Here is a 19,682-nt window from a genome sequence, read left to right on the forward strand (position 1 = left end):
CGCCGATAAGAAAGAACAACTCGCAATTGAGGCTGTTCCTAACTTTAGACATTTGCATTTAGACCGGCGAATCCAACAAAACTCTAAACACCTGCAAACCTCCAAACTTTAGGGGTTTGTATCATTCTGGGGAGAGTGGATCCGATTTTACTTTACTTCGCCTTGAACTTCTCCCTACTTCGTGCTTCTAATATTCCCGATACCCAAATTCCATCATCTCCTATTTCCTCCCTTCAAATTAGATATTCGCATAATTTGTCAGCTTCTGGGGGATCACTTTTTTCTTTTCATCCTTCTCGCCACGTCCAGAATTCATCTTGACGTCGCGAACGGCCATACGGAGCATTCGCCATGGCCTCACCCAATACCGGCAAGGCTGGAGTTATCAAAGCTTCTGAAGACGCCGGCAGCATGGACCAACTTGTAAGTTCGCGTTATATGGTACTTATGACTTATCATTCTAGCTCAGCTATTACAAACATTCGGCATTTCAGCTGACCGCGTGATCTTACAGGCACACGCCGTGCTCGACGATCTACTCTACAACATTGTTCATGACTTATTAATGAAGACGCACCGAGACGAGAAGATCGCCCGTGCCGCGACCGCCGCCATTCGGGTCGAGAAATTAGCCGCCGATACCTCAGATTCCTCCGCCCCTGACGCTCGGCTAGACGTCAAGGTCGAAACAGACGCGGCTGTCTACGATGAAGGGAAGGTCCTATTGAAGGGGAACCCGTTAGCCACCACACCAGACATTGTCTGCCCGCGATGCCACCTCCCACGATTATTATATCCCACAGACGGCAAGGGGGCGAGGAAACCCGACCCAAGCATAATCTACTGCAAGAAGCATCCGTACATCGACAAGCCCGGCTACGACATCTACGGTCAGACATGGGTTGCACAAGGCCCTGGACGGGGTAAGAAGAAGAAGGATATGGAGAAGAAGCTGGAGCAGAACTCGGATTCACCCACTCCAGAAGGAGGAACAGGTGGTGGTGGTGCCGCTTCGCGACCCCCGAATATGCTCTCCTTCCCGTCGGCCACCTGCAGCAAATGCAAGCGATGCATCCTCGTCACTCGACTCAACAATCATATGGGTTCGTGTATTGGAAACAGCGGTAGGAACGCAAGCCGTGCCGCCGCGCAGAAGATCAGTAACGGTAACAACGCGAACGGAAGCATGGATGGCACTCCTCCTTCTAGTCAAAAGGGTACACCACATCCGAGCTCGCGAGCTAGTAGTCCCAAGAAGAGAGATAATGATGATGTAGATGATGATGACGAGACCGATAACGATGCACACAAGAAGAAGAAGCTGAAGCCCACGGCGGCGAACGCGGCTAACAAGAAACTCATTCTGAAGAATAAGGGTAATTCCGGTACCAAGAAGGAGAAGGTCAAGACCGGCTCCTCGCTCGTGGTCGAGCAAAAGGTAGATGATGACGACGCAGAGGGTTCTACGGTTGAAGTTGCACCAAAGAAGAAGATCACGAAAGTGCCGAGTCCGGCTAAAAAGCTGAAGCTGGGTGCTTCCAAACCGATACTCTCTTCACCAGTGTCTAAAAGTAACGGCAATAAACACTCAACTCCTAACGGTAGAGACGATGATCGCGAGTCTGAGAGCTCGGGAACTTTGTCTTCCCCGCCGGTTGTATGATTAGGGGATGTTTCGACGTCGAGAAATTAGAGAACTTGGGATGCCCTCCATGACGGAATGGCATATCATATGATCGACTAACTATTTGGGGTCTAAAAGTTTCTATCCGGCCGTACGTCTTCAGGCATCTTGTACAATGGCCGCGGTCTTGCATTCAAAGGGGGTTCCGGGGCTATACGGCAAATAGCAACAGGAAAGGGGTGTTTGGAGTGTTCTGCATCTTGCGTCGGTAGGGAAAACCGGCGTGTCACATTAAGCTGTATCTTTAGAGGGGGTTCTGCTGCACATATTCAATACATAGACCCCAAACCAATACCAAAGTGATGCCTTACGATTTAACTTGTACTGTAATCGGGAATGCTTTTGATTTGGTATCTCTAAACCATCGAGCCTTTTACGCAAAACCGGAACGCCTAGTCATGCATACCTACCTACCCTGGTACATCATCCATTCCTATGCTCGTGATGTCAACCGTTTTCCTCGTGAATATGACTATTAGACTACCTCCTCGTCATCAAGAACCCTCGCCTTGATAATTTTAACCTCTTCAACGGGCCTATCGTCCGCATCCGTCTTCACCATGCCCATGCGCTTCAGCACGCTCAAGCCGCTCTTGACGCGGCCGAAGATGGTGTGCTTGCCGTCGAGCCAGGGGGTCGGGGCCAGAGTCAAAAAAAACTGGGAGCCGTTGGTGTCCTTTCCCGCGTTGGCCATGCTGAGGACGCCGGCGCCCGTGTGCCGCAGGTCGGGCGCGATCTCGTCGGCGAACTTGTCGCCGTAGATGGAGGTTCCCCCGCGGCCCGTGCCCGTCGGGTCCCCCGTCTGCGCCATGAAGTTCGCGATCACGCGGTGGAAGATCACGTTGTCGTAGTAGCCGCGCTGGCAGAGCGTGCGGAAGTTCGTGCAGGTGCGTGGCGCGTGGTTGGTGTAGAGTTCGACTGTTATCGTGCCCTGGGTTGGGGAGTGGAGGAGTTAGCAATTGGGGTTTTGGGGTTTTGTGCAGTGATGGCTTGGGGATGGGGGAGGGGGGGATGTAGGTACCATGGAGGTCTCGAGAGCTACGTTGGTCGTCATTTTGAGGGCGATTGGAATGAAGACCTTACGATGTAGAAGCTATCCTGAAGCTCCCAATTCTCCAAATCTGACGGATAGATAAATTTTGAGCTTTGGAGGGGCGGTGCCCCGAGTATGCTATTATCCGATTTTCTCTATATGGAAATTGTAACGGTGGCTGGGGGGACGTCGGGGATCTATCATCGAACAAGCCACATTTAGACAGGACACTGTACCTAGAAATTGACTTCTGCATCAGTCTGTCTTCTTCACAGACACTGTCTATGAGCTAGGAGACAATTCATTTATTTATCTTTCATTAAAGAGGTATTCTAATCATTGGAACACTCACGACGTCTCATCTAGACTCAAATGAAGGGCGTTTCTACAGTCACGGAGTTCCTTAGGTGAATTATTGCCTTGACTCACTAGACACCATAGGCATATTTAAAGGCTACCACCGTCAATTCTGTTCAACAGTCGTTAGGAATATAACCATACAACTCTTTTTTACTCAGGAAGCAGAATTACATACTCGGCAATAAAGACATTCTTTTATCGACGCAAATATCTTGGGCTCTTTGAAAGAGCTTAACCGAAACTCTTATCGTCGCTACATAAACACAACCCAGGCAGCGAATCAGGCCTCACATTGCTATTGGTGCTTAGATGCCCAGCTCTTCATTTCTCTTCTCTGAATTAGACATTCTCATACCTCTACTTCTTAATACTCAAGCCTAGGAGTTGCGGGAAACTATGGCTACCAACGATTCGGTGCTTCTCGCGGCAAGCGAGATGTCAGCCACAAATATAACAGAACCGCCAATGGCAAGCCTTACTTTCACAGAGCAGCTTGCAACTCTCCCGGCATTATTATGGGACAACAAGGACTACTTCCTCCTTGAGGGACGCATTATATTCACTGCCTTAGCATGTATTTATATAGGGTCTCATGCAGCCCTTCGTCGTCCTCCATCGGCAAATCCCCCAAAGAAAAGCAAGAAAGGAGAAGAGCAGCGGGATCGAGATCAGGAAAGAGAAGACCAGCCAGTCCAGGGAATGCTGCCTTCTGATGCCATTCTCTTTCCCATCATGGCAGCTATAGTTCTTGTGGGTCTTTACTACTTGATAAAGTGGCTTGAAGATCCGGACATTCTCAACAAGTTCCTTCGCGTCTACTTCATGACTATGTCACTAGCGAGCATGGGGAAGTTGTTTGCCGACTCGCTACACTTCCTGACTGGGTTCATATTTCCTACGGTGTGGCGTGCTAGGGATGGCAAACTGTACCATGTCAACTATCCTGGTGTAGGTCAATGGACTACAGCTGGTGACAACGAAGAGAAGCTTTGGGATGTCAAGAAGAAGACCCCCTTTCCTGGTCGATGGTCTGAGTTGAACCTTTCTGATTCCAAGAACAACTTACTTTGGGATGTGCGCCATTTACTTGTGGAGGAGTGGACCGTTCGTCTTTCAATCCATGGCATCGTCCATGAGAAAGTCAAGGTCAAATTTAACGACATTTTCGGCGCTGTCCTTGCCATTGTAGCTAATATTATATACTACAAGACAGAGTCAACCATCCTATCCAACATAATGGGTTACGCGTTTTCTTACGCTGGGATAATACTCATGTCGCCAACGACGTTCGCCACAGGAACGGCTGTCCTTTTCGGGCTTTTCTTTTATGATATCTACATGGTCTTCTTTACGTGAGTATTTTCTTTTCTTGTCACACCCAATATTTAATAGCCTACTTACAGTCAATTATAGTCCGTATATGGTGACAGTTGCCACTCAGCTTGACGTTCCTATCAAGATTGTTTTTGAGGGAGGCCCTGGCAAGGCTAGTATGCTCGGGCTGGGTGACATCGTCCTTCCTGGTATCTTTGTCGGACTGTGCCTACGCTTCGATCACTACATGTACTACCATCGCCAACGGAAGCTCGTTCCGGTGGAGCTGAAGACCAGCGATGAATCTTCAGGCCAGCTAGTTACCAATACCCAGACTCAACGCATGGTGATCAAGCCCGATTATGTGAACCCTCAAGGGCAGTGGGGCGATCGATTCTGGAGCACGAAACTTGGAAAGATGCTATCGCCGGATGCCACACCCGCACTAAAAGCTTCTGCTTTCCCCAAGCCCTATTTCCACGCTGCTATAATCGGATATTTCCTCGCTATGATAGTGACTCTAGCTATGCTTATAGTATATCGCCACGCGCAACCGGCACTATTGTATCTTGTCCCGGGCGTTGTTTCCGCCGTCTGGATTACGGGAGCGGTTCGAAGAGAGATTCGCGACATGTGGACCTACACTGAGGATGGTCAGCTTGATACGGCAGATACAATAGTGGAAGTCGACGGGAATGGAAACATTATCGACGTAGTCCGCAATGACGAGAAAAAGGGCACAGATGAAACGAAAGGGAGCGAGGATAGCAAGGATACAAAAGAGCCGAAGACAGAGATAAAAGACAATGCTCTCGAGGATGATAGTTTGACCAAGCAGGACAGCTCACAGGCAAATGGAGACGACAAGAAAGCTTCGGAAGCCAAGAGTGCGCTTGAGCGCGAAGCAAAGAGCTATCCCGTCTTCCTGTTCTCAATCGAGGCCCCGGTTTCGAGGAGACTGTCCTCCGTCTCATAGTGGTTTGTGTGGACTAGATAAGTACTCCTAAAGCAATCGCTCAAGGTGTACTTAAGGAGTATACGTTATCAAGCGACTTTAAAACGAAGAAGCGCTAGAAGTATGATAAATCGAATTTGTTTTATGTACTATGTTTAAGTTGACTTGGTGAATGCGGAGTTGGATTAAATTCTAAGTCTAGGCCTTGTCTATAATGGATCGACGCCAAGTGATAAATACAGATATGATGTCGTCGCCAATGTATGTACCCAGGTGGGAGTGAGGATGGCTTCGGGTGTTCAAACATCAGCAGCTCACCACTACGCTGTCAGGAGAGGGTGATGACTATGGGGGCCCCGTTATTAGGCCTGATAACTCCCCAAACGAGATTTCGTCTTCCTCTTTGGTCCTGACACCAATACGACGCCGAGACGACCCTAATGAGTACGCCCATGAGTACCATATGCTTGTCGTCCACCAACTCAAGTCACAACTTCCCAAACTCAGAGGGTAGACCCATACATAAGTGGATAGGGGCAAAGTACCATCTGATACCTTCAGTCAAGTAACCACAATGTCCCCTATTATACACGGTCAGAGAGGTCATTGCTGCGACTTCCGTCAAGAAACACACCCTATTAACATAGATTGAAGTCTTCCCTGATTCGTTCAGCTACTTTTAGGGAGGCCTTAGCGGAAGCCTCGCCATCATTAGCCCACGCTTAGACCTTGTAAACGTCACTTAAAGCTTAGGGCTATTCCCACGTGGTGATAGTAAACAATCGTCGCTGCCGTTTCTATATTTACACCGGGCAAAATACACGTTGTTTCCTAGACACTTGGTAGGTATTGGCAAGTACGAAAGCAACTCAAGACCTGACAAATTTTCTGCCTGATGTCATCCATGAGACCACCCACGGCTTAAATGTTTGTCACGTCTACCTCGTAATCTCCTATGGAAAGTCCAACCTTGACACATTCTAAGATATAACGTCCGTGAGCTCAAGGGACGCAACGGCCATCAACTGTCTTAAACTATCACACTCCATACTTCCATTTCTCTATTTATCTCCCCGTTCGTAACTTCACTTTCCAACCGCCATCCTTCAACATTCGGTTCCGATCCCCTAAACTCATTAGTATCGATCCAAGTGTTCGCGCTTCGTGAGATACCAACACACTCTCATCCTATCAACCACCACATCAACTTCTTACCTATCCCCATTCACAATCACAATTCAACTCGATAGCACTTATAAATTCACCGCTATCCATCACTTACCAAGGCACTCGCGTGTAAATATAACGCGGTCGTGCCGAGTCAAGATATATCGTCGCAAGACATCTCTTCCACTGCCAATCTCATCCACTATCAATCCAGCATTGAACAGTGCGAAGGCTCGTCGTCTTACTTCAAGTCAGACATCTATATCTCGGTCGACTTCTAGTCATTAAGAACATCCACTTACTACAATCGTCTTAAGTCACCAGACATATCCCTTTACTACTATCTCCACCATGGCATCCGATTCATCTTCCAACGTCGGTACTCCCGACCGAGCCAACAAGAAGGCCGACGCTGGCACTATTGAGTCGCCTCTTCGTGAGACTGTCACCGCCCGTGAGTCCAATTCTGGCACTGCATTTACCACTATTCCCCCTAACCGCGACAACGCACTCGCCGAAGTGAGCGGAAACGTTGCTCGATCCTCATCAGTCAACGTCCCGACCACGCCCACCCCCGCCGCGGCGCGTTCCGGCGCCATGCGCACGCAACGCCGCCAGGGCCGCCAGGGCCGGCACAACCCTTTGGCGCGTCCCGTTCCCAAGAAGAAGAACACCAAGAAGCAGGACAACGAGAACGCCGCCCCGCCCGCAGCGACCAAGGACCATGATCGCCACTCGGACAGCGACTACGACGATAGTCTCGACGGCGTCGAAGCTGACGTGGATGACCTGGTCGGACCGCACTCCCCGGACGGCGCAGCCAACTTTTGGGAGTCCCAAATCCCCGGCCTTCTAGAGCAAGTGAAGACCATCGCTTGCGGCGCAAATTCAGTGCGCGGTATTCACGATGACTCTGAGGAGGGATTGCGTTTCATGGCTAGAGGTCTGGACCTCGAGTAGAGTACTTCCGGTGGATTTGGCAGACTATGACTATTATAACGACTGCCTGGATAACGAGGGGAGTGGTTCACTTGGTACGTATACACATACATCTGTTTCTTTCTTGATTATCGAGTTGACTTCGTGTGCTAATTGGTGTTTAGGTACCTACTAAGTACTTGGTCCTATAAGTCTGCTTGGTTCTGGGAGGAATAGGGAACGGGGAATACCTACGATGAGCTGAGAGAGCTTTTCAATAGGCCGCGGGCGAAGATGATGCCCTGCGTGGAAATTACGATAGAAGGCGTATGCTTTCACCTGTGTATGGAATCGGAACAATAAATGCCTTGAACTTCCGAAGGAACGCTGCTCGCTTGTTTTTATATAACGAACGCAAGGACGAGGCTTCCCTTACGTAGATGTGATTGTGATGCTTTTTACTTGCTTATCTAATAACGTAGACGTGTTGAGGTTAGGAGAACCGATGGTCTGGTTCTTGGTGAGGTATGATGCTGGACGTCGCACAGGTGGGCCTTGGGTATTCCCTGTTTGGCGGATTTACGTGAAACCCTAGGATCGGCTGCTGCCGGCGCTATTTGTCAGGGGCAGTCAGTGCCCGGGTACTTCATTCGCCTTATGTGATGGCCTTTACAAGCGCTTGATGCAAAGGGCATTTATGTGACTTTTGGCATTTTAAGAACGAGCTTGAGGATTCGGACTTGACCCAGCTTTATATGGTATATTTCTCAGATTGGTACAGTTCCTTTATTTTGATTCCCTCTAAAACCACCTTGAATCCTTCGCCCGCTTCAACTGTAGTTCCAGGGTGCCCTCTAAGTTGGCGAGTTAGGTGGGGTATCCCAGCATCCATGGATCTTATTCAGCATTAGGTAGGGCTGCTAGGAGCTGACCCTACTACCCGTCCCTTCCTACGGACGGGTTGCAGCCAATAATGGCAAGCTTTTCTGCAGGAAGGAATCGACGTGCCGCGCTACACGGCATCATACCTACCTTGTTCGAGGTGAGATAAGACAGATCGCTCCGGGATTCTATTACTTTCTAGGGAACGGCTCCAACTTGGAGCTTACCTACAAATTTCGAACTGATCCGGACTATCAACCTCAATCCATCTGTCGGATTGTCTATCTCATTGAGACATCATGGGATCGGGTAACGTACAAGTCATACAATACCTCGTCGACACGCGGCCTTTATGGCCCAAGGCGACTAAGACTAAGGATCTTGAAAATGAAGTGAGCAAATTTCTTACCTACCTACTTGGGCCCTCGCCTTCGTAGAACCCGTCTCAATACCTACCTAAAGTGAGACAAAATAAGAAGTAGTAGAAATGAAACTAACATTCCCCCCTCTTCCACCCCAGGCATCCCGCGCCCTAGCGCTCCTCACCGACGAGGAAAAGACAAAGGTGCTGAGGTACTACTTCGTCGCGGACGCCAAGATGTCCCTGGCCTCGCACCTGCTGAAGCACTGGGTCGTGGCGCGGTACGCCGGCGTGTCTTGGTGGGACACCAAGCTCACGCGCGACGAGAAGACGAAGCCTGTGTATGTCGACCCGACGACGGGGAGGCAGCCCGTTGCTTTTAATGTTAGTCATCAGGCTGGCCTCGTTGCGCTTGTTGCGGTCGCGGGGTACTCTGCTAGCGGCGAAGCGGAAGGAGAAGGGAGAGGGGGAAGCGAGGTAGACATAGGCACAGACGTAGTCTGCACGAGCGAGCGGCGCACGCGCGACCACCGCGTCATCGACACCGAGGGCTGGGCCAAGTTCGTCGATATGCACGCCGACGTGTTCGGGCGCTCCGAGGCACGGTACCTCAAGGGCGGCGATTTGTTGTCTACGCAGCCTGGCAGCCTGCCGTCGCTGGCCAGGGCGCAGGAGATTGTGGATTTCAAGCTTAGGTGTTTTTATGCGCTTTGGTGCCTGCGCGAGGCGTATGTTAAGATGACGGGGGATGCGCTGCTGGCGCCTTGGCTTAAGGATTTGGAGTTTAGACGGTTTAGGGCGCCTGCGCCGGGGACGAGGGACGGGTTTGGTGGGGATGGAGGGGACGGGGGTGATGGAGATGGGGATGAGGGGAGGGAGCAGGAGGTTATTACGGATCATGAGGTGCTGTTTCGGGGCGAGAGGGTTACGGACGTGAATATTTGTCTCAGGAGCCTGGGCGAGGATTATATGACTTGTACGGCGGTGCGGACGCCGGCGAGGAAGGAGGATGCGCTGGGTTGGAAGTTGGGGCCGTTTGCGTTCTTGGATATGGAGACTGTGCTTGGTGATGCGGAGGCGAGGTTGGGTTGAGGTGGTGATATGACGGGAGGTGCTGTGAGGGTGATGGGTTGGGTGGGCGGTTTGGAATATGGGCTACGATTACGAAGCTAGCTTAAACGTGTATGATTTCGGATACGATATTTCGTTCACATAGACGCTTAGATTTCAACGTGTTCTGGTCATTGGATCACATTCTTTCTATCTACTACCTGACATAGAGCTACCCACAGTATTACCCATAACATCTAAACTCCGCGGGGCTACTACGATGTGAGGCGTAAATATGGTATGGTATACTAGCTGGAATAAGGGAGGGTTATGGTCGCATCGTGGCGCACCCGACTCCTGCAAGGTGACGGCAGATGATCTTCGCTCTATACTACCGAATATGACTTTTTAGTGGCGCCGGAGTTCATCGTGATGATTTTCGATATTACATAGATCTGGCTGTTTATAAGGGTCGTTATAGGCACGGACGTAGGTGTGTGGTATTGTAAGGCGGGTGCCGGCAGCCGACTCTATCACGTTGGTATCTTTTCGCCATCAGACCAAACTACATATCTCGCCGACTTGGGAGTTTCATTATAATGTTGCTTCCATAGTACTGCAATTTGTTTTACGTGCTTAGGAGGTACCCGGGGAGGTTTCGGTGCAACATGAGGACCCATGATACAGCTGTATAGTGACAATTGTGGTAATTTGGAATTATCTAAAACGTCCCATGATATACTGTACCCAAGAGAAATAAGGAGTCCATTTCTTCGTTTCGATGTGGTAATTCTAAAAAGGTAGGAGAAATATAGAACGAAAGATAAGTTCCTAACAAGAGAGGTATACCGTATAAATGCTGTATTAAGACTGTACGTATAGTCTTCGGTGTACCTCTTTTCAGTGATGACGGTAGGCTTGGTGGGGAATATCCATGGTGGGATTGGCGCGGTTCAAGTTTCTGGGATTAGGGAAGCTGCTACGCTGAACGGTCAAAGGCTAGTACAATCTGTACTTATTAACGTCATTTTTAGATCGAGGGGGAATTGTCTTGGTGACACCGTCGAAATTCCTGACTTCACCATACAACTACACAAACACCATCATACCTAAACCACTTTCACCACTTTAATTACCTACTATCGTATGCTACTAACCAAATTCCAACGTGCCATCTGAATATTCGTTTTCGTTTGCCTTCAATCGACCAAACATGATGTTTTGACATCTCTTAAGCTAGCAATCAAATTCCACCGCCAATTTTCGGTCAACTATTTGGTACCGAACGATACCCGGATCATCCATCTAATTCACAATGTCGGACTCTGGAGATGTGTAAGCAATCCCGATCTATCAATTATATTATACATACCCTTGAAGCATTCTATTCTTGTAGAAGTGAACCCGTAATTCCCTCTTAAGATCAGTCTAAGCTATGACAGCAGGTGGTGGGTTGAGAGTTGAGGGTCGAGGATCAATGCACTGCGGATAACTGACTCGCTTCTACCTAATAGTCAGCACAAGAGGTCCAAGTCCACGGCCCTATCCCTGCTCCGACGTAAGGACAAGGACCGTAATGATGACGATTCCGAGGATGGATCGCAAACCTCAGGCCTCGCTTCAACCACGACCAACTCCGCCCCCGCCATTGCTATGTCCCACCAGGCCTCTATCAAGCCATATAATCAGAGAATGTCACTAGGTCGAATCCCATCGCGCGAGCCAAACACCTTGACCCCGACTCGGTCCAATAACTCGGCGGTCGAGAAGAGTTCGAGCCTCGAACAATCCGTCCGCAAATTTCGAATCGTCGAGGCCCTACGAAGTGGCAATACAGCCGCCATATCTAAGGCGATCAGGGAAACTTCGGAAAATGGACCTCGTGCAAGCACATCTTCCTTGAATGGTGGGAATGCCGGACCTTTAGAGGATACGACAATTCTACACCTTGCTATCCAATGCGCTGAATACGACGTAGTGGAATATGTGCTCTCCGATGGTGCTGGATACATCGATATTAACGCCCGAGACAAGGACGGAAATGTGCCACTACATATAGCCGCTTCTCAGGGGCGTAGCCCCATCGTCCGCTTACTGCTGGAACAGAAAGATATCAACGATGCTGTCGCAAACAACCAAGGAAAGCTTCCCCTAGACGTAGCACGAAACCCCGAAATCTTTCAGCAGCTCCAACTTGCGAGGACCCTATTTGTACAGGATAAAGTAAAGGAAGTTCAGGACCTTGTGCGAACGGGTGCCTATGACACGTTGGGTCACATTCTTGAAGAACCCCGTGTCAAGACGATCCTAGACATCAACAGTATTGAACTACCCTGTGATCCCGTGACGCTCCAATCAGGAGGGTCTCTATTGCACGAGGCAGCTCGTAAAAAGGACACAAAGCTGATACAAGCTCTTCTCCTCCACGGCGCTGACCCATTCCAACGAGATCGGAAAGGCAAACTTCCTCAGCAGGTCACTAACGACGACATTACAAAAGCCATGCTTAAGCGATCACCTGCTGCAGTAGCTGCCCAACGCGGCATCCAGGAGAAAGCCGTGCTTGGGCATGCGACTTCGCAAGCTGGGGCCAGCGCAGCTGTCACCGGGGATTTGTTATCTTCTCATGAACCCCAGATGAAGGGATACCTTAAAAAGTGGACAAATTACCGCAAAGGTTACCAGCTTCGTTGGTTCGTCCTCGAGAACGGCGTTCTGAGCTATTACAAGCACCAAGACGATGCGGAACACGCTTGCAGAGGTGCCATCAGCATGCGCATCGCTAGGCTGTACATGAGTCCGGAAGAAAAGACGAAGTTCGAGATTATCGGGAAATCATCAGTCAAGTATACTCTGAAAGCCAACCATGAAGTCGAGGCCAAGCGATGGTTCTGGGCTTTAAACAACGCGATTCAGTGGATGAAGGACCAAGCAAAACAAGACGAGAAACAGAAGGCACAGAGTGCTGAGATGCTACGACAGGCTCGAGACAGCCTTATCAAACCAGCAGAGCCGTCTATAAACGATTCTCATAGCGAGGCTGCCAGCACTGCCGAACGAAGGAGTAGCGCTCAGTTATCTCGCTATCCCTCCGTGAAAGCACACCCTCAAGCAGGGTTATCCCGTACTAGTACTGCGGGTAGTGTAGATGACGAATTCGTCGATGCGGGTGGTGCTGACGCGAAAGCCCAAAGCAACAAGGCGCCAACAATCCCCGGTGAGGTGGACGACGACGATGATGACAATGAATATATGGATCATTCGAGCCGTGGTGAAGCTCCAACAGCGACTAAGGACGCTTTTAACATCACAGCACAGTCAGCAAGACTCCAGCTAGACACGTTGGCATCTGTGAGCGCCGCTTTGCAAGCGGAAGCTCATCGGAATCCATCGATGTCGCTTGTAGATCCGAGGGCAGCACAAGCGCTTTCAACATACGACGCTGCAATCAAGAGTCTGAAGGGACTTATGGGAGACCTTCTTAGGATATCGAAGGATCGTGACGCACATTGGCAGTATCGCCTAGAACAAGAAACCGAGATGCGACGAATGTGGGAAGAGAGCATGGCTAAGGTAGCAGCTGAGCAAGAAGTTTTGGAGGCAAGAGTTAGCGAGGCTGAAGCAAAACGCAAGATGGCTAAACGAGCTCTACGCGAAGTAATAGGAAGCGAGGGTCGGCCGATCAGCAGTGATAGTGTCCATCCCGCAACGCCTAGTGCTCACGAAGATGAGGTCGCCGGTATATTGCACTCGCCGTCGATGAAGAGCATCGGCCGCAGATCAACCGCACGCTCTCACGTACTCGAAATCTCCGACGACTCTGAGTCCGAGCAAGAGGAATTCTTTGACGCGGTCGACGCAGGAGAAGTTGACGCGGAGCCAATGCCACCATCTGATGTTGTGCCTTCTGCCGATGCAAAGCAGGACGTTGTAGTGTCGGGCGTCGATGTTAGCAGCGCCTTCCATGGCTACGAGAATGGCTTCAGGACAAAGTTGAAGTTAGATGAAGACAACCGACCAAAGATCGGCCTATGGGTAAGCCAACAAAGTCCCGGTAACTGGAATAGCTACTTACATCTCTTGTAGGGTATTCTTAAGTCGATGATTGGTAAAGATATGACGAAGATGACACTTCCCGTATCTTTCAACGAGCCAACGTCCTTACTGTATCGAACTGGCGAAGACATGGAATATGCGGACCTACTAGACATGGCAGCGGACCGATCGGATTCAATCGAGCGAATGTTGTACGTTGCCGCCTTTGCTTCCAGTGAATTCGCATCGACGATTGGTCGTGTAGCCAAGCCCTTCAATCCTCTTCTGGGCGAGACATTCGAATACGCGAGACCAGACAAGGGGTATCGCTTCTTCATCGAACAAGTTAGCCACCACCCCCCTGTTGGAGCAGCATACGCAGAATCCGCGAAATGGACGTACTGGGGTGAGGCCAAGGTCGACTCTAGATTCTTGGGTAAATCATTCGACATCTATCACCTCGGTACCTGGTTCTTAAGATTGCGCCCTACCGCCGGTGGCAAAGAAGACTTCTTCACATGGAAGAAGCCAAAGTCTCAGGTAGTCGGTATCATTACGGGCAATCCTGTAGTAGACAACTATGGACCTGTGGAAATCAAGAATTGGACTACCGGAGAGACATGTCTACTAGACTTCAAGCAGCGAGGATGGAAAGCTTCGAGTGCTTATCAGCTCTCCGGAAAGATTCTCGACGCCGACGGTCGACCGCGCGTGAGTTTGGGCGGCCGATGGAATTCCAAGATATACGCTCGCCTTACGCCTGGGTTTGAGGCGACTGTCGAGGAGCCGAAGGACACTCGAGGAAGCATAAGCGATCCCAGCAGAGCTTTCATAGTATGGGAAGCGCATGAGAGACCTGAAGGTATCCCCTTCAACCTCACGCCATTCGTGCTCACTTTCAACCATATAGACGAGAATCTTCAGAAGTGGATTGCCCCCACTGATTCAAGATATCGGCCAGACCAAAGGGCTATGGAAGACGGCGAGTACGACTTCGCGGCGTCGGAGAAGAATCGACTAGAGGAAGCCCAGCGAGCTAGGCGAAAAGTGAGGCAGCAGACGGGTGAGGAATTTACCCCTGCGTGGTTTGCAAAGGCGACATGTGAAATCACGGGAGTAGAGTACTGGAAGTTCACGGGAAAGTACTGGGTACAACGAGAGAAATTTGGTCAGGGAGATGCTCACGCGTGGGATGGCCTGGAGCCGATCTATACTTCGGAGGAGTAGGTAGGCGCAGGATTCACGAAGCTCGGGTGGTAGGCAGTGACTGTACATGGTATAGAGGAGAAAAAGCCTGTATACAAAAAGCTGTAAAACGAGTATGTATGAAACACAGCACTAGTGACTTAATTATGACTATGAATCGCTCTCACTGCCCACATGGGTTGTCGTGGGTTATCGTTGAGTATTGAATAATGCTTGTGTTCAATTCCAGGATAGGTACCTAACCCACCTAGGTAGGTACATACAAATACGATGCTTGTAAAAATCACATGTGAAGATAGAGACGAGCCTGAAGATTAGATGGTCTCTTATATTCGATATCTAATTATAGCTGTCTGGTTCTTCATCAGATACTCGTACGAGAAGAGGCTCATGAGCCCCTGACAATAGCTGATCGGCCGGCATTTGCGAACTTGGCATAGCTTCGGCTGCGGCTGCGGTTCCACCTATAGTACGTAGTACCTGAGTGCCTGCTAAAATTGCCTTACACTTTACCTGTCTGGGACCGAGCCTCGGTAAAAATTCAAAACATCGATTGTTCATCCGGAACATTGGATCAATCGAACCAATTAAACCCGGTCGCGTTTCAATACCGACGGCAACGGACTTCTTGGGCTTTTTGGGCTCTTCGACGCAATGAGCTGATGAGCTGAACTTTTTACCGGAGAAGCAGATAAGACTGAGAATAAGACTGAGACTATGCCGTAGAAGTCTAGGATCGATTAACTTGGTGGAAGAGGGTTCTTTGATCTTATTTTCTTACCCACATCGGACGATCCGCGCGAAAACTACTGTACCTAAGCTGTTCGCGTTGGATATCACAGGCTTGTTCTCTTGTGCTACCAACTTCAGAGTCCGCCCGCGCCAGGGATTCGAATTGGCGAATCCCGTTACGGGGAGCTAGGATATTCGGAGGATACATAGTAGGGAGAAAGAGACAAAGAGAAGACAGGAAACCAACAGCGAGAGAAACGGAACCGAATTTCAACGATCACAGGAGAGAACACAAACAGGATGGGCGAACATAGACCTACGTTGGTCAGACCGCCCCCGGTCGACCTATCCAAGGCGCCAATCGAGAACGCGCTCGAGCTGACGGACTTGAGTATCATCGGACCTGTAAGATTTTCTATTGTCTTACCCTACTGACCTACCTACCTACATTGCCTACCTACCTAAGTACTTGCTATGCTATGCCATGCTACGCTGCGCATACTGCGTACTGCAGCCCCCAACCCTCCCGTCCTACATATGGATACCTACTCCTGGCTGCTGGCAATCAGCCCTATCTACCTATGTACATGAGATGGGTCCTGCCAGTGGAAAAGGTACCGGCCGATCAGTAACACCGCTGACTCTTGCTCTTTTTTTGATCGCAGGGCATTTTCACTAATACGCGCGAGCTCTGGCACCCGCCGGGCGCGAGGGGGATCTACGGAGGCGCTGTCATCGCGCAGACGCTGGCGGTATGTGTGGCTGTCTTTTTATGTCATTCCTCGATTATACTTGGCTCCCCTGTTTTACTTGGTGCCAAGCTAGGTACTTGTTTTTTTTCCCTCTTCCCCAATCTCATGTTCATGATTTTTTGCCTTCCCTTGCTTTTTTTTTTAATTCTTTTTACTCGGTTACCTGTTTCAGATCCCTGGCTACGACGGTTACATTCTCCATCTGCATCTGCATGATAGAATGTTTGTCCCCCGTTCTAGACGTGTCCCTCTTTGAGCAATTTAGGGCGAGCTGTTGCGTACGTCCGTTCGCCTCCCCGAGCGGAGATTCGGACGGAAGGTCGGCTTAGGGCCGATAATCACCCTTTCGGCTTCGGATCGGGCTCTCGTGTCGAGACTCGGGGTGTAGTTTGCGCTTTCTCGCTGTGTCCTTCATCTTCTGCGTACACAATGTTGTCGCGCTCCCCCCTGGTTCTTTCCCCGTAACCCCCCACAGCCTTACTTCCCTTACAGTCAGTCTTATGCGCATATGCATGGACGGGAAAAGACGGGAAGTTGTAGGCGTGACATAATGTTCACAAATCCATGCATCCCCAATTCTCTACCGTCGATACATAGGTACCTCGGGATACCTACCTACACACCCCCTCAACATCGCACATCCTACCTACCTACCTACCTAGTGGCCTACCTAAATACGATGGTAAGACCATAAGCTGACCATGCCCGACAGGCGGCCCAGCGCACAGTCCCGGCGGACTTCGTGGTGCACTCGTACCACTGCTTCTTCGTGCTCGCGGGCGACTCGAGCATCCCGATCGTGTACTACGTGGAGCGGGTGCGCGAGGGCCGCTCCTTCTGCACGCGCACGGTGCAGGCGCGGCAGCGCGGCAGCGCCATCTTCACCGTGACGTGCAGCTTCGTGCGCGAGCGCAGCGGCGGCCCCGCCACCGTCGAGCACTCGACCCCCATGCCGCCCGCGGCGCTGGCTAACCCGCCGCCGGACGACTACAAGGACCCGGACTTCCTTGCGGCGAGTCCTTCGGATGGTGGTGGGGGTGCGAGGAAGGAGGACGACCCGTTCCAGAGCTTTCGGCCGCCGCCCACGGATAAGGAGAAGAGGGAGTGCGATAAGCGGGTCTGGCAGTGGGTCCGGGCGCGAGGGAAAATCAGCGAGGAGGGCGGGCACCAGGCGCATCTCAGCGCGCTCGCGTATATCTCGGATTCCTTCTTCATCGGCACGATCCCGCGCATCCACAAGCTGTGGCGGTACGGGTCGACGACCGATCCGGCGGATCTCGACAAGCTGAGCCCCGAGAAGCGCGATCGCCTGGAGAAGCTGAATGCCTGGGAGGGCGGGTACGGGCCCCTGGAGGAGTACAGGGGCCGCCCGAAGCTGGGGATGATGGTTTCGCTGGACCACTCGATTTACTTCCATAACCCGAAGAGTGTGCGGGCGGACGAGTGGATGTTTACCGAGATGGAGAGCCCGTGGGCGGGGGATGGGAGGGGCTTGGTTATGCAGCGGGTTTGGAGTCGCGAGGGGGTGTTGCTTGCTACGGCTTTTCAGGAGGTGAGTTTTTCTTTTTTTTTTTTTCCTCTTTTAATCCAGCTTTCCCCTTCTACTCGGTATCTGATTTTTGGGGGGGTTTGGCTAACCATGTCACTTGCGATATACAGGGCGTTGTACGACTAAAGGATGAGAGCAAGGAGGAGAAGGTGGAGAAAGCGAAGCTATAATAAGCATGGCTGAGATTGGTCCTCTTATTGTGCGGGATACGTGTGAGTAGGCTATCTAATTGAGACTTGGCGATGGAATAAGTGTGTGTGTTACTACGAGGGATAGAATCTTGGCTGTGTTTCCTTTATGTAGGTACCTAGGTAGATAGGTACTTTTTGATATTCGGACGTTTAGGAGCGGCGAAGAGAACGCACGCGAGTGGGATCTGAAAAAAGAAACTCGGTTTAGATTGTATTTTACTGGAAGCCTAGATACCTGGGTAGGTACCTTATAGATGGAGAGTAATAATATCACAAGTTTGTCATACGCGACATACCTAGGGAATAGGGAGAACAAGAGCCTTGCGCTGACGCTAGCTTCTCACAGGGCTTTGCTGACAGGTTAAGTATACCTAAGGTAGGTAGCTAAGCTTTCGTCTCTAAGCATACATTACGTATTACCCAATCCCAGGGACCACCAATTTGGCCGCCGGGGTAAATATCCTACGGGTAGATTTCCCAATGTTCCCGGGAGGACGGTCCGCGGAGGAAACGGGCGAATCAGGCGCGCGGGATTCCGGTAGGTAGGTAAGCGTGCAGATGCGCTTAGGTTCCCGTCCTCATGCGGGATTACTCATCGTGGTACGGGACGCGTGGTAAGCAAACCCGATATGTGTTAGGTAGGTAGGCTTAGGTACGGCTCGTCTAATCATTTCTAAGCGGTTCGGTGCTTGCCTAGTTGAGATAGAGGTGGGATGGGGGCCTGTTGGATGGGTGAATTTGGGGGTTCATGATTCCTTTGGCGGTTTTGGGGGGATTTTTAGCTTGATAGGTAGGTACCTAGCATTGCTTAGGTGTTTGGGCGGGATGGGTTAGTAGTTGTGAGTGAGGTATGCAGGTATGTACGTACGTAGGTTTGTTGCTACTGTGTTCTTTGCTGGTGTATGTAAGGAGTTTTATTAGGAGGATCTAGCCTCAACGTATGGCTTAGCTAAAATAGACTGCTTCGATTCGTCGTCAGAGCTAATGAATCCCGCGGGATAATATTTGGGTTAAGAGACGACCCGTTTACTATTGTCACGGGTTGGTAAGAATTGTCTTTTGATGCTATTCGGCTAACCAAGGTAAGACACCGATTGGCTGCTGATATCTAGCCATAAGCTTGCCCTGTATGTAGATTAAGGGGAAAGGGGCCGTCCACATGTTAGATTATTACCGCGTTGTTGCAAAAGGGGGCTACGCGACGAGGTCTCATCCTTTACCTCGGTAATCGTAAAGCCACTGAGACGCTTGGGCTAACCTTATCGACGGCTGAAAAGGGGAACGGCGTAGGATACCTGATAATAGCAAATTTTGAAGGTAGGTATGGTTTCACATGTTGACATGTTGACATCAATTGTCTAGGTACGTGTCTCTAACCAACTAATAGGTACACCTTATTTAAGGGACACGATGGTACGATAGGAGCATTGAAAGCCAAAAGAACATGCCAGCAAGACACTTAAATGCCCTCGAAATATAGTACTGAAGAGTAT

The 19,682-nt window shown here is 50.4% G+C and overlaps 7 protein-coding genes across 7 annotated transcripts; 6 read left to right on the plus strand and 1 right to left on the minus strand.

Annotated features, from left to right (window-relative positions):
- Positions 1–351: 351 nt before the first annotated feature.
- Positions 352–1,663, plus strand: F4807DRAFT_458154 (uncharacterized protein; the record flags this gene model as incomplete). Its single annotated transcript, XM_048001160.1, has 2 exons — positions 352–423; positions 515–1,663. 2 exons carry the CDS (start codon positions 352–354, stop codon positions 1,661–1,663), a joined length of 1,221 nt encoding a protein of 406 aa, XP_047856469.1.
- Positions 1,664–2,159: 496 nt separating this feature from the next.
- On the minus strand, positions 2,160–2,738 carry F4807DRAFT_458155 (peptidyl-prolyl cis-trans isomerase-like 1; the record flags this gene model as incomplete). Its single annotated transcript, XM_048001161.1, has 2 exons — positions 2,160–2,615; positions 2,706–2,738. 2 exons carry the CDS (start codon positions 2,736–2,738, stop codon positions 2,160–2,162), a joined length of 489 nt encoding a protein of 162 aa, XP_047856470.1.
- Positions 2,739–2,932: 194 nt separating this feature from the next.
- On the plus strand, positions 2,933–5,805 carry F4807DRAFT_417023 (signal peptide peptidase-domain-containing protein). The gene is made up of 2 exons (XM_047997190.1): positions 2,933–4,429; positions 4,491–5,805. Exons 1-2 carry the CDS (start codon positions 3,474–3,476, stop codon positions 5,365–5,367), a joined length of 1,833 nt encoding a protein of 610 aa, XP_047856471.1. The 5' UTR covers positions 2,933–3,473; the 3' UTR covers positions 5,368–5,805.
- A 1,059-nt stretch (positions 5,806–6,864) lies between these two features.
- On the plus strand, positions 6,865–7,473 carry F4807DRAFT_458157 (uncharacterized protein; the record flags this gene model as incomplete). Its single annotated transcript, XM_048001162.1, has 1 exon — positions 6,865–7,473. The coding sequence occupies one exon, from the start codon at positions 6,865–6,867 to the stop codon at positions 7,471–7,473; it is 609 nt and encodes a 202-aa protein (XP_047856472.1).
- Positions 7,474–8,612: 1,139 nt separating this feature from the next.
- On the plus strand, positions 8,613–9,766 carry F4807DRAFT_458158 (phosphopantetheinyl transferase; the record flags this gene model as incomplete). Its single annotated transcript, XM_048001163.1, has 2 exons — positions 8,613–8,705; positions 8,834–9,766. 2 exons carry the CDS (start codon positions 8,613–8,615, stop codon positions 9,764–9,766), a joined length of 1,026 nt encoding a protein of 341 aa, XP_047856473.1.
- Positions 9,767–10,721: 955 nt separating this feature from the next.
- On the plus strand, positions 10,722–15,251 carry F4807DRAFT_417027 (oxysterol binding protein). The gene is made up of 3 exons (XM_047997191.1): positions 10,722–11,059; positions 11,239–13,759; positions 13,811–15,251. The coding sequence occupies exons 1-3, from the start codon at positions 11,040–11,042 to the stop codon at positions 14,984–14,986; spliced, it is 3,717 nt and encodes a 1,238-aa protein (XP_047856474.1). The 5' UTR covers positions 10,722–11,039; the 3' UTR covers positions 14,987–15,251.
- A 24-nt stretch (positions 15,252–15,275) lies between these two features.
- Positions 15,276–18,500, plus strand: F4807DRAFT_417033 (Thioesterase/thiol ester dehydrase-isomerase). The gene is made up of 4 exons (XM_047997192.1): positions 15,276–16,102; positions 16,363–16,449; positions 17,162–18,001; positions 18,109–18,500. The coding sequence occupies exons 1-4, from the start codon at positions 15,998–16,000 to the stop codon at positions 18,166–18,168; spliced, it is 1,092 nt and encodes a 363-aa protein (XP_047856475.1). The 5' UTR covers positions 15,276–15,997; the 3' UTR covers positions 18,169–18,500.
- Positions 18,501–19,682: the final 1,182 nt, after the last annotated feature.

Source organism: Annulohypoxylon truncatum (assembly GCF_022578515.1).
Source record: "Annulohypoxylon truncatum strain CBS 140777 unplaced genomic scaffold F4807scaffold_8, whole genome shotgun sequence".
NCBI lineage: Eukaryota > Fungi > Ascomycota > Sordariomycetes > Xylariales > Hypoxylaceae > Annulohypoxylon > Annulohypoxylon truncatum.